Below are 13,630 nucleotides of genomic sequence, written 5' to 3' on the forward strand. Positions count from 1 at the left end.
GATTAGCAACATGCTGCAATCAATCACAGTAAGTGTGGGACAGTGAGTGCAACTCATCCGCATCTCCACTCAGCTGGTTTGCAACCGGTTGTCAAGCGCCTATGTCATTTTGCAGTTAAGTGACCATACTGCAGAAACTAAATCACAATTTGTGCAGGAATTTCTATTTTAGATCCATGAAGTTCAGGCTTTGCTCTGAATGCAAATAGTTAATTTGGGAAGTTTTGTTTAAATTTTGTTTGTAGATGGCAACAATTTGCCTAAAGTTTGCACTAAAGTTGCTTTGAAGGTGGCAACTGACTGAGTGGTTCCAGACCCATCTTTGACTCATCTTCAGAGGCAACAAGGCTTCAAAGACTGCAGTAATTTTGAACGTGCTGCGGTCTCCCACCACTGTGACTCCAGCATATACAATTGTATCGAAGTAAAACAGTCCCTTTAAAATGCTCGCCATTGTTAAAATAATTTTCTTACTGTAATCTTAATGTAGCAACACACACACACACACACACACACACACACACACACACACACACACACACACACACACACACGTGCACCCAGACTGAAATAAGGAGACGGGGATAAGAGGATATTAGTTCTGAATCTCATATCCTGTTTTATTGTTCAAATATGGCAGAACAAGATATACAACACAGTACAAACAACACACCCACTCAGTCGGACATACACGTGGAAACATGGAAAGGCAAACAGAGAAGACATATTTGTACGCTTGTTCACACACGCACACACACACACACACACGCAAGTTTGAGTTTGCATGATTGATACAGACAAGAATTTCTCAGGGGAACCGCTGATCAAACGTCCCACAGACAAACACATCCACGCTTTCACAGACACATGAACAGGCCAACAGGACAACTTGTGTATTAAAGGGGATTTTAAGGAGATTAAGGACCTGGTGACAACAAAAAAAAAAAAGCGAAAAGAAAATATTCAAAGTCCACCTTAAAACAGCTACCCCCCTCCTCCTCCTCCTTCCATCCGTCTGTGTTATTGACCGTTTAAGTAGGTTCCACAGAGATGAGAGTGCATTTTCCAGCTCACACCTGTTCTCACTGCAGGGAAATTAAACCTCAAACAGCTGAAAATCAAAGTCACTTGCTTTTTTCTTACAATGGAAATAACACATATTCTGTTTTATGGTGGACTTTTTAATTTTTTTTAAAAACATTTAACTCAAGAATCCAACCCTTTAGCCTCAGGCTGATGTTTAAGAGACTTTGGCAAATCCCCGAACCTACCCCACACGCGGGGTAAAAAACGTCCTTCAAGAAAACAAGAATCGCACGAGTTTGTTTTAGTGACTGAAGGCCACTTTGATCTGAACAGTATAAACCTGCTCTGTAAAATCCGAAACCAGTTTTTAAAAACATAAATTACAAAAATCTTGTGCTTTGTACACCTTCGAAATACAAACTAAAATCCAGCGTCTTCATTTTTTATGTTTTTACATTAAATCATGTAAATCAGCTGTAAGACAAAGCAGCTAAACAGATTAAATAATCACTGTTCTAGCTGTTTCCTGCAGTAATATCTAATTTAACACTGGTGCGTACGTATTTCTGAATAACAGTGGATGGATTTCATGAGCACAACGCTATAAGGGCCTATGTCATTAAGCTTACATTAAAAAAAAAAGATGGAAGACAGCGAAATTAGGAGCTGTGGGGTTCTCAGCTGTGAGGAGCTATTGTGGGACTCTCAATCACTGCTTGCCTTTAACAGCTCTTCCATGTACAGTACTACAGAATCAGATGCTTCTCAGCATCAGCATACTGATACACCCCAAAACAAAAACACTGAGCCTCAAACAAACGGACTCCAGCCTGTGTCACAGACTTAACAATTGACCAACTGTGCTGCTCTTTAAAAATGCATTTCATAGAGAATCAAACAAAAAAAAGAAAAATCACACTGATGTATTAGAGAGGAAGGCGAGTTCTGAAATAAATACTTAAGTCTAACAGTAATAACAGCTTGTCAAGGATTTAATCATGAAGGTTCTGGCATTAACGGAGAGACGTTTTTGGCAACTCATAGTGTAATGTTACGCTGAAGCACATCATTTTATTTTGTAGCATCCCCAAGCCACCAAAGTTAGTGTTTTTATTTATTTTTAGTGGAGGTTGATTTATAGGATTTTGCTCAAAAGCATCACTTAAGTTTCCAAAGTGAATCTATCTCAACTCCATGATTGTCTCGGTGCTGCCTCGGTAGTACACACTCTGGTAATGCAACTGTAATATATGACACTAAAAGCAAAGCTGTGGGGTGGGGGCAGGTTATGTCAGTTTCTGTACCAGACGTGAAGAAGATAAAATAAAATGATAGAAATATAAATAAGATCTATTTAAGTGGACTGCCAAATGCAACAGAAGCTTGCACAGATTCAAGTCCAGCATACTGACGCGTGTCTCACACTTAAGTTTGAAGAATCCAGCCAGTCACACGGCCTCTTCAGCCACAAAGATGAACAAATGATTTTCTGTCTATGAAGGCAGAAGACGTTTAAAGGATGGTGAAAGACTCTTCACCTGAAACCGTTTCAGCAAAAGGCTTTTTTTTCATTATCAGAGGGAAATAAAGGACATTTCAAGTTCATTTTAAAAGGTAAACTAAACTATAAACAAAACTTAATTTTTCTTATTCTAAAAGGGCAGTTTTGCAGTGATGGGTCACAGTGAAGCCTTAAATACGGATGAGTGTCTCTACAGGAGTGCTTCACATCTGTGTTCTGGGTTTGAGTGCCAACATGTACCCCTCCCCTGCAGATCAGTGCAGAAGGAGGGACGAAACTCTCGCTGTTAGATGTAGGACAGCAGAGTTGGTGCGGTAAGTCAACAGGCTAAACAGGCTGGCCTGTTAGGACGGTCACCTGGCGTTAATTTCAAGCTACATCTATTTAACTAGCACTGTGTCGAGCTAGGTCAGGTGGGCGGGTGGCTAGCGTGGCTGGCTAGCTGGGTTAGCTGGTCAGCAAAGCGGGCTGACTGGTTGGCTGGTTCAAGCTTTGTGCCCAGGTCTTACTGACTCTTCTCATGTCTAACCAAGCTTGGCTGATGGTGTCCGGACTGCTGGTTTTTCAGTCTCTGCGCCTCGGTCGGGTGAGGTCACTTCCTGTTCACTGTGATGGAGTTGGCTGTAGTGTTCGTCTTTGTAGCAGTTTCCTCTGTATTTCCAGGGGGCTTCACTGCGGCAGCATTAGGACCGCCCCCATTCTGAAGTGTTTCCTGTTTGTACTGTTGCAAGGCGCGGTTGACGGCGTCCTCGACCAGTCGCTTACTGACCTTCAGCAGCTCCGCCTCGTCTGGCTCAGACCGGCGACGCCCACCTGGGTAGCAAAAGCACAAGTATATGAGCACATCATGTCCATTAACAGCGAGTTGAAAAAAGTAATCAATCAACTTTGCCAATAAAAGAGTTTGTCAGCAATATTGTGGGGAAACAAAAACAAAGAAAATCACATAATTGATCAAAATCAACAAATCTTAGAAGATCAGTGGAATTGTGCCAAAGGAGAAAGCCATCCAGCCATGGGCCAGATTCAAATTACTTACTTTAAAATTGTTTAAAAAAAAAAAAAAAAAAAAAAGGGTATTGGACATAGCAAAACATTTTACATAAATATTGCCTCAAGGTCGAGAGTCTGGTCAGTAACGACCCCTCCTTCCCTTAGTTAGCTCCAGTTGCTAGGCAAAGTGTGTACCACTTGCAGTTGCCGAGTTGCTGCTGGAGTTGGTGGCAACAATGATGCAGCACATGGGGGACTCTAGTGAGTAAAAACTAGTGAGTAAAACTTGCTTCTTACCAGTGCAACCAATATGTTTCAACACATTGACTTTAAGTTGAAAGTCAAACGTTGCCACGTTTCTGGCTTGCATATCAATTTTGCAAGTTTGACTACTGCTGAGTAAGTTGTTGGCGAGTATTTTCAGACAAGCTGGCATCTGCCATTCAATCTATGATGCAGCACTAGGTGCAGCACACTCTTTGGCTACCAATTACACCTGGCAACTCCAAGCAACCTCCAGCAACCATTTGCCAACTGGTTGCGGAACACGTACGTTTCCCTAGCAACTGGATGTTGCCATAGGGTCAATGACTGATCTGTAAGCCTGCGTGACTGAGGTCTAAATTCGTTTTAGCCCATATTGCGCGTAGTTTTAAAATGTAATAAAGGCAAATTTTGTATAACTGGCACCTTCAATGTTAAAGGCGACCTATTATATTTTCACACACTGTTATAATGATGGGTGCTCCTATTAAACACAAACCAGTGCACAAACATCTGAATGATGTCAGTGATAGGAGATTTCCACAGTATTGTCATCAATCTGAATGCAAAGCTACGCTACACAGTCCAAGAATAAAAACATGGGAGTGATAACAAGGATGCCAATGAAACTCTAAACCCGATTTATACCACCATCGTCAACTGTCAGAATATAAATGCCCCCTTGTGCCTGTAAAAGGGCATGTTAGAGCAACATCAGTACTCAATAAAAAAAATATCCAAACCCATCATGAAACTGCTGATTGTTCTCTGTGTTTGTGGCTCCAGCTGAGCTTCCACTTCACCATATGTGTCAGGAATTAGTCAATTTTTAGCTATAGTGACATTTAACTCGACGGTAAATTTGATTGCAGCACTAAGCTGCTTCCTGTGGTGTCTGAGTGCCTTTCTGATGAAAGCACGACCCGTTTCATTCTTTTTCTAATATGCTCAAAATGAAAACAGAAAATAACCATTAATCTGACAATAATTAATTGTGTGGATTCTCCACTCATCACAGACTGAACACGGCGACAACAGATTGATGTCGCAATAGGAAAGAAGTGATCGTTGCAGAGATGATAGTCACAGAAGATGTAAACAGCTGATATTAATTTCCTTTTTGGTTTGAACACCAAAGCAAATCATTTAAGTTTAGTTCAGCTACAGACAAAACGGCAGACAGAAAGACGGCAACGCCAGTCAGAAGAATCGCCGAGATGGTCAGTCAGTCAATAATTCATGTAGAAAGAGAGCAAAGCAGGCAGGCAGGCTGTAGGATGGACAGGCAGGAGCAAGCCATTCAGAAAGAGAGTAATAGAAAAATCATTCAGCCATCCAGTCTGTCTGGCGCACACAAACACACACAGGTACGCACAAACACTATATAACCGCATTAGCTTTTGATTACCAAGGCCAAGCACAAGATTCGCACACTAACCCTCTTTACCACAGAATCCCACTGGGCCCATAGGTTTGTTTCATTTGAAATCAGCGTCGTGCTCTATTATTCATTATACAGTGAGACAGAGCATACAGCAGGAGACGACGATGATAATTTTGCTGAGGTCAGAACCAGCTGAGAGTATGATGCGTAATTTATTGTCATCTGTTGTTTTCATCCGACAGAGGTGTCTCAAACCAGCCATGTGTCACATTCTCTTCTTATGTTTTTTTTTAATATTAACCAACAAGATGGTGAAATTAAATTAAAGCAAGTTCTGATGCTGTGTTAATTGTTCAGTCATCTGCTGTTAGACTGTTACATAAGTGACAATCCACACACAATGAGTCATTTTATATGAAAATCCTTCTGTGCAGACTACTAAATTAGCATACCCATGAATAATAAATACAACAAGGTGCCACCGACCTTGCTGTGCCCTCTGTTAATATGCAAATATCAGTGAAGTGCATCTGCTGACCTCTGTGCAGAATATAATACAGTGGCATCAGTCACCAAAGACCGACTGTGAGCTGAAATCTGTTATCCAGACCACTGGAATAAGTCACTGTCGCGAGTATATCACCTCCGCCACGGTCTGATGACACGAGCACTGTGCGACTGTGGATTTATGCTGTTTATGCCAAGCGTCCAGCCTGGTAACAGCACGCCAAACAGAAAACAGGAGTCGTCAGAACAAGCCAGCAGTTGCTTCTCACTCATCTATTTAACGTCCCCGTGTGCTCGAATCAGCTTTTCCATCTATTGTTTTTGAACATGTTCTGTTTTAGCAACTTGAGGTTTATCGAGTTGTGCTTTCTACAAAACGCTGCTGCTGTTGTACTGAGATGTTATTTGATTACCTGCCTGCTTGTCTTTTTGAGTGAGTCATACCTCTGATTGATGTTTGTTTTTCTATCTACCCTTTAGTTTTAGTGACTGAATTCACTGAATATGCCTTTCTCAGTAAAACTGCAGGCAGATTTCTAAGTAGCGCAGAGTGGCGCTCCTAGCACTAATGATCACAATCGTTTAAATCATGTGACGGTCATCCTGTTTAGTCTTTGCTCCACTCTTAGAACTCCCTCACAGTCAGCGCCACAAAGCGTCCGCTCATTACTGATGACCGGTTTCTGATTCATGAGATAAACAGCAACTGGGCCAATACTTATTTATTTATTTTTTAAGCAGGGAGCATATTCTGCACTTTACTTAGGCAACCTCCTAGTGGGAGGCAGTCTGAAGTAAAACAAACATTAAAATGTTTGCAGTCCTCTCTGCTGTCAGAAACTGTTTAATCAACATTTAAAATATAGTAAAACTGCAGTAAATGTAGTTAAATTAAACTGTGCCTAACAACAGTAAAGCTGTAATTTGGTCAAACTAATCTCTGCTTTCTTTCTCTGCAGCAGTTCACATATAAAAGCTGAAAACTGTACGTTAATTGTGTTTTGTTATTTATGTTTTGTTAAATTTTATGCTGGATATTTGAGGGTTTGTATAAGAATGCATTAGAGCTGGCATATTTCAATATGTTTGGTCTAATCATCATTTTATGAATTGAGAAATAGCCCAGTCAGTGACGGTTACAGCCGGAACAAACTGGGTGAAACCTCGCCTCTCATCAAAACAGAAGAATCATATCACGGTGGGAACTGTGTAATTTACTGCAAAGGACAAGACGACTACAAGAGATATTCCTCAACAGGGTTCTACTGGTTCTACAGTTGAATTGCAGTTTGTACACATGCTGAACCCATTATATGTCCACTAGTTTCTAAAGGTCTCAACCCAATTTAAGTAATTTATTTGAATATAGATTGAAAATAAAACACATGAAGAAGGAATGTCTGTAATAAAATATGTGTAAGTAAATATCAAAGTAAGAAAGGTAAACCTAAAATGTAAACAAGGATTATGATTTCGAGTGCAGGATGAATTATTTTACTCAAATGAGGGGGATGCAACTGAAACAAATACATAAAACCCAGCAGCACGATTAATGGACAGCCTACTTAATCACTTCCTGCTCAGATGCTCTAAATAGGACAGAGACTGCTTCTGCTTCCACCATTTACGCTAACTTAATAAAGAGGAATGAGATTGTATGTGATTGGATTACAACAATATTAGTAAAAATACTGAGAATGATCAGAGAGACAAGATTTGGATACAAAAAAGCAACGAGATGGTATCATCTTTTGTAATCAATAAACTGGAGATTATTCCAAGGCAAGAAGTAATCACACCATTAATCAGCCTGAATTTGATTGTTGTGAAGGTATATGGGAAATGATGGCTTTAGGGTCATTGCAGTTGTAGCTTGTAATCAGATGCAGATCACACTTTGAATGAACCCTCCCAACTCTGATTGTACACATATGACGGGAGGAGGACACGTACTTGAGCGTTTAGCACGGACTGGAGCCTGAACCAAATCTGCAACACAAGCACAAACATCAAATATTAAGTAAGCACAAACAAACAAAGCAGACATATTCTGGCGTCTCAGGGATTGCACACACTCTCCAAACAGCGCCGTTATAAGAGCCTCTTTGTGTGTTACCACGGGGGAGATACTTTCAGTGCTAGACAGCAGTGATTTTAAACATTAGTTTTGGACCCCGGGGCTACATGAAGCCTAAAATGGATGCAGAAATACTGTGAAGGCAAAACTGTTAACCAAAGCCACTGAGTCATACTACCAAAATATTGCATTAGGTTGGACAGAAGGATGGAGAAGGAAAGCAGGGCACAATACCGTGGGCAAGTTTTCTTCTTGTAAAAAGTGGCTTTTAAAAGAAATCTGTTGCATACCAGAAGCTTTTATTTTGAGGCTGCACTTCAGAAAATAAAACACTGGACAAGATACGATGACATAAGAGTGAACTAAAACCGTGACTTAGCGCTTCTTGAGCTCCTTCCGTTGCATTGAACACCCAGAAAATATCGCTTTCGATGCCAACCTTACGTAAGGTGGTTTCGTCTCGCTTGTCAAAGGTCTCTTCTGTGTCTGTATCTGTTAATGTGACTGCGTGTTTCTATCTGCCTATTCAATCTTGACCTGTCGAAGTGACGGCCTTTATGATGGCAGTAAAGCCATCCTCTGTACCTGTTTCTCACCCACACACACTAGCAGAGAAACAGATAAGCTTTTCAAACTGCGGATAAACGGACTCCACGGCAACGAGGCTGACAGACACATGAATCTCACTCGCTCAACTTATCTCTCTCTCCCCCTCACACACACACACACACACACACACACACACACACACACACACACACACACACACACAGTGTTCCCACAATTTCTCAAAGCGCCAGCCCTCCTCGTATCCTCTCCTCTCGCTGCCACTCTGCTTTTACCTTCTCTAACCTCGCTCTCTCTTTATTCAAACATTTGTTCCTCTTGCTCTCCCTCTCTTCACCTTTTTTTTGCTGGCTGTGTAGTCATGGTGACAGTGATGAGAACCAGACACACACTTTTAACAGCAAAAGGAGGTTGTACCGACTTTCCATCTGTTTTTGTTGTCAAGTTTAACTCTCTATAGCCTCTAAGTATCATCTTCTCCCAAACCAGTTCGTCTTTACCTATTTGGCTTCTTTGCCTCTTTCTTACGTTCCACTTCCTCACTTTTTGGCCTTTTTCAAGTCTCTAAAACAGCTTTTTTGGTCTTAGACTGAAAGAAAAAAACAGTAGAGAAAAAAAGTTACAAGCGCTCTGCACTGAGGTCCCATCATCAAGGAGTGACCCTAATCATACGCTAATGTAATTTTTGTTCTCGTTTCTAAAACAAAGGGGCAGAGGTTCGTTGGTTTTCTACTTCGATCCAGGCTAATGTATCTGAACTATCATGACTAATACATCTTTTAGTGTAACTTTATTGACTTGACTTTATCCACATCCAAACTAGAATTACAGCATTACTGTTAAAATGATTACATTACAGCCTTACAGTTGTGTCCCTCCCGTAATCAGTCAAGGTGCAGTGTAGACTTTAAAACTAATTTTATTAGTAATTCAGTTTCTTATCTTTCCCTGAGTCACTGAATAATAGGGGTGGGGGGAAAAAAACGATACTGTGTAGTATTGTGATATTTTGTTTGCTAATAATGTATCGATACAGGGACAGCAGAAATCGATATTTTGTTACAAAAAAGTTTTTGTGGCCTGGAACATGCTCTGACTTCAGAGCATGTTGATCAGCTCCTTTTTCTGAGCAAGAATCCTGACATTCCTTCACTGTCCAAATGTGTTTAACTTTTTTTATGGCAGCAATAAACATGACATACTTATTTTAATTTAAGACATGTTTTATTTTAATTAAGTTTAAAACTTTTTTATTTAATGTAAAATTATATTTTTTTTAATTTACTTTGAAATTCTTCAGTTGCTGAAGGGGCTGCATAGTTTTCACAAATTGCATAGTTCAGAATAGCTATAATTGTACCAGATGGTTGCATTCAGTTAAGTTGGACTAGACTGTAATACAAACCGTTCAGTTTGTCAACATTAAAACTGACTGAAATGAGAGAAAGACTGAGTGCGAGACTTTGTTATTAGATAAAATGAATATTGATAAAGTTTACCTTTATGTACAGAATCTGAATATCGCAAAATATTTTTAAAAAATTGCAATAATATCGTATCGTGCGTTAAGTATTGTGATAATATCGTATTGTGGGATGTATGGTGATTCCCACCTCTACTGAATAATGGTCCAAACAAGGGTTTTGCAAATCCTTTTGATATTACAGTAAAGCTGACCCTTGATCTTTTACAGCCACAATCTTATCAGTTCATCCTTGGCTTTAGCAGATAGATGGAGACTCCTTTCAAGAATTACTGTGATGACATATTCACAAGAATGGGCTTGGCACTGTCACCATTGACAAACAAAATCTAAGACGTTTATTACTAAGTTTATTGTTATAGCTGTTGCAGAGTCCATGTGAAAAGTTGTGTAAAATGTAATTAGTTCCCTCAATGTGTTTAGGACATGTGACAAGGTACATAAAGACATATGAAATCACTATTCTGCTACTGCTGCTGCTGGTTCAGATCCACAGAAACTCAACCAAATGAATATGCATTCAATCAACAGCAACAGAAATTGTCTTATTAAATAAAACACAATTCTAATCTTAACATGTGGAGTGGTTTTCAATAACTCAAAGAGGTTTTCTATTAAGTTTTCTAAATAAAAAGGTCACTCTGCCACAGTCACAGTATGTCCATGTACTGATGTTAACATATAGTTTAAAGCATCGGAGCTGCTGGGTGTTCTTGATATGTTCTCTTTGTTCCTCTCTGATGTGCTCCTGCTGTCTCGGTCTCTAATATCTTCCAGGTCTCATAGTTGCTCCGAGAGGCAAAGGTTGAAAGGTTCTTGCTGTTCTTGGTGTGCAGACGCTATGTTTAGGATTTTGACCGTACACTGTCAGCTTTGAGTCTGTACAACGTCAAGTGGCAGTGTGTGTCTGCTCGAAGTCACCACTCCACTGTAATATATGTTGGCCCTTTGAAGGGACCGTTAAACACCATTACTGCAAATTCTCTTACACAACCTCCCCTACTTATTCATCTTGCTTTTAACAGCCTTTTCTTCAAGAGAACCATTTGCAGGATTCTGTTGAAACCTGGACAATTTCACTTGAAAATATCACCTCTTGGATGGATGGATATTCTACTGAGCCCAAACCGGAAATTAAACGGACCAGATAACGGCAGCTACTGATGATGCAAAACCGTGCACAGGAACTAGCTGTAGTATCTAAAATGACCCTTAATAATCGCATTAAATTGAATCTAATTTACTGGATTGTGTTTGCTAACTATCTAAAAATTTGCTGTCATAAATACACTCTTTTTACTTTGAATGAGCTGATCATTTTTGAAAGCTCTCACAGGGGTTTGAGCAGAACATCAATGCAGCATATCTGCAGAAGGAGGATGAAAGGAATGGGTAAATAAAAAGGAGGAGGAGAGGAGCGTGTTCGGGCCCTAGAGGAAGGCTTGCTGTATCATGAGTGCGTGCTTTGACCTCAGCATCCGCAAACAACTGGGAAAACAGAAGAATTTCATAGTAGTCTAATAATGTAGAAGAGACTGAATGTAAAAGCTTCTTCTTCAGTACGTGACTTTAGGAAGCAGAGGGTAACAATATCTGTGCAATAGGATGGAGCTTGAAATGAGAAAAAGCAGGGGGGGAAAAAATGAACTTGGTGCATGCGAGGACAAAGACGAAGAGAGAAAGCTGAGGTTGAAAAAGAAGAGGCCGGCGGGGTTTTGTAGGCTGTGGAGGGGTGGGTTGGGGTACAGAGCACTGACAGTTTGCAGAGAAATATACCAGAAAGTTTTCCATACTTGATTCTGACTGCAGCAGAGTGCAGCACATTTATGCCTGATTCTCAGCAGCCCATATCCTGGTATACACTTTATGAGGATGAGCTGTCCATGGATCGTTTATTATTAAGCACCAGGTTAGATTATTAGCCTCTCAAAAAGCAAACAAATGTGCTCCCTAAAAACATGCTGCAAAACAAACAGGACGTAGTATTAATCCGCCTGATTAAACATTTGCTTATCTGCATTAATTCAGATCAATAAACCTGCCAGAAATGGCTTTGAAAAGAAAATTCAAAGTTTTATCACCGAGGAAAATTCTGCAGCTGTAACGTGGCTTAATTTTCCACTACTTTGTGAATCTTGCAACACAAGAAAGTAATTACGTTTCTGACCATCTCTTCGCCGTGCCAGAGCAATGGGATACAGCAGGGTGTTGGTGCCCAGATCTGTGCAACTCAACCAGCGCAGTGAAGACAATTTTAATGGCTCAAACAAAATGAGACACAAGGATGGACCCACTAATCTGCTTTCATATCATTCTAAATACAAAATAATGAGATAAAAAAAAGTGTGATCAGAATTTTTTTTTTGTTAATTTCAAGTTTCTCTTAATAAACTTGGAAAAAAGGGAAGCTTCATGATTTCCACGCCGCTCAGCAAACTGAGCTAATGAACTAAAAATGGACACGGATGGTAGCGAGCCAAAGCCATGCTGACTGCACAATTACACACGGAAACAAAGTGCTGCGGACTCATAGATGGCACCAATAATCACCAATAATAACAACAGATTTAGTAAAGTGGGGTAGCATTACTCTGTGGGACTATAACTGAAAATATTTCAACAACTTGCGCTGTAGTTCCAATTTTTTCAAACATTTTGAAAACGTGGCAGCTTTAATACTGTAGCAGTCCAATAATACTTGAACAAAGTACGTTTTCAATTATTTTAGGCAGCAGTGGTTCCAACAATTACCGTAGTTTTTTTAGAAAGACGATTATCACAAACTCAGTGAGAGGAAATCAGTTAAATGAACATGCAGGAAGAAAGGCTGATTAATATGTGAATGTTTGACTGAATAAGTAAATGTAAACACTGCAGCGACAAAACCAAAGTGTCCATCTTCAACTTGTGTTGAGCCATTTTTATCTGGTCCAAAAATATAAATCCGACTGATGAGCTGCAAGAAATGTCAGCAGATCCAATGAGCAATGATATCTAGCCCAAAAGACCAGCACTGCCTTCATTGAGCCATGTGACCGACAATGAATAAAGATAACAGTTTCAGCGTTGCTTTCATTAACTTAAGAAAAAAAAAAGTGGCACGTGATCTTTTAAGATTCCTGTGGGTTTGACACTGGAAGCAGACATTAAAGCTGCAGAGCCGGGCATGTGCGGCGTCTGTGAACTCAGTTTGACTGTGCATCAAACAGCCCGGTCTTTTAGTGTGAATGGAAAACAAGCACGGGGAAAAAAAAAAAAATCCCACTGCATTTTGATTTGATATGTTTCGGTCTTTTACTCTGGTGTGACAGAGCAACACATCATAGTCTGTTTGCTCATTTCCACACCTCACCAGTAAGCAGTGATAGTAAACTGGTTTATTTTCATTACTTACACATAGAACTGTATCTAATTTGGCTTTAATGTGTGCTGGAGATCTTTATAACGGCTGGAGACAGTCTGGTCCGGTTCTAAAACAAATTGAGCTTAAACAGAGTCTGCACAAACACAGACGCTGGCTACAATCCTGTCACAATCAAGCACTGATGGGGAAAAGGCACTGAAGAAGTGAACATCACATATTGATTGCACCTTAAAAAAGGAGACAGTGGGTTGTCGTCATGTTACCAAAACTTAGTCCCCAGGCCCCCTAGGCCATTCTTTGGGCCATGTGTGGTGTAATTTAAACCCAAATGTGACTCACTCCTTAGTATCAGGACTTGAGGAAAAGGCAGACAGCACTCAGAAATGGCCTTTTCTGCTCAGTGACCTGGGCTGTCAGGTCCACTCTTATAAAAGCACACTTAC

General features: G+C 40.2%; 1 protein-coding gene across 2 annotated transcripts in view; it reads right to left on the reverse strand.

Moving 5' to 3' along the window:
• Positions 1 to 595: 595 nt before the first annotated feature.
• Positions 596 to 13,630, reverse strand: part of akap7 (A-kinase anchoring protein 7) — a 48,027-nt gene continuing 34,992 nt past the window's right edge. The window contains exons 10-11 of one of the 2 annotated variants that reach the window (XM_082506578.1): positions 7,650 to 7,685; positions 596 to 3,361 (exon numbers count right to left, since the gene is read on the reverse strand). In XM_082506578.1, coding sequence (XP_082362704.1) covers positions 3,141 to 3,361; positions 7,650 to 7,685 — 257 coding nt within the window. In that variant the 3' untranslated portion in view covers positions 596 to 3,140. The remainder of the gene's footprint in view (positions 3,362 to 7,649; positions 7,686 to 13,630) is intronic. The other variant, XM_082506579.1, reaches the window with a different exon arrangement.

Source organism: Aulonocara stuartgranti (genome assembly GCF_965226115.1).
Source record: "Aulonocara stuartgranti genome assembly, chromosome: 15".
Classification (NCBI taxonomy): Eukaryota; Metazoa; Chordata; class Actinopteri; order Cichliformes; family Cichlidae; genus Aulonocara; species Aulonocara stuartgranti.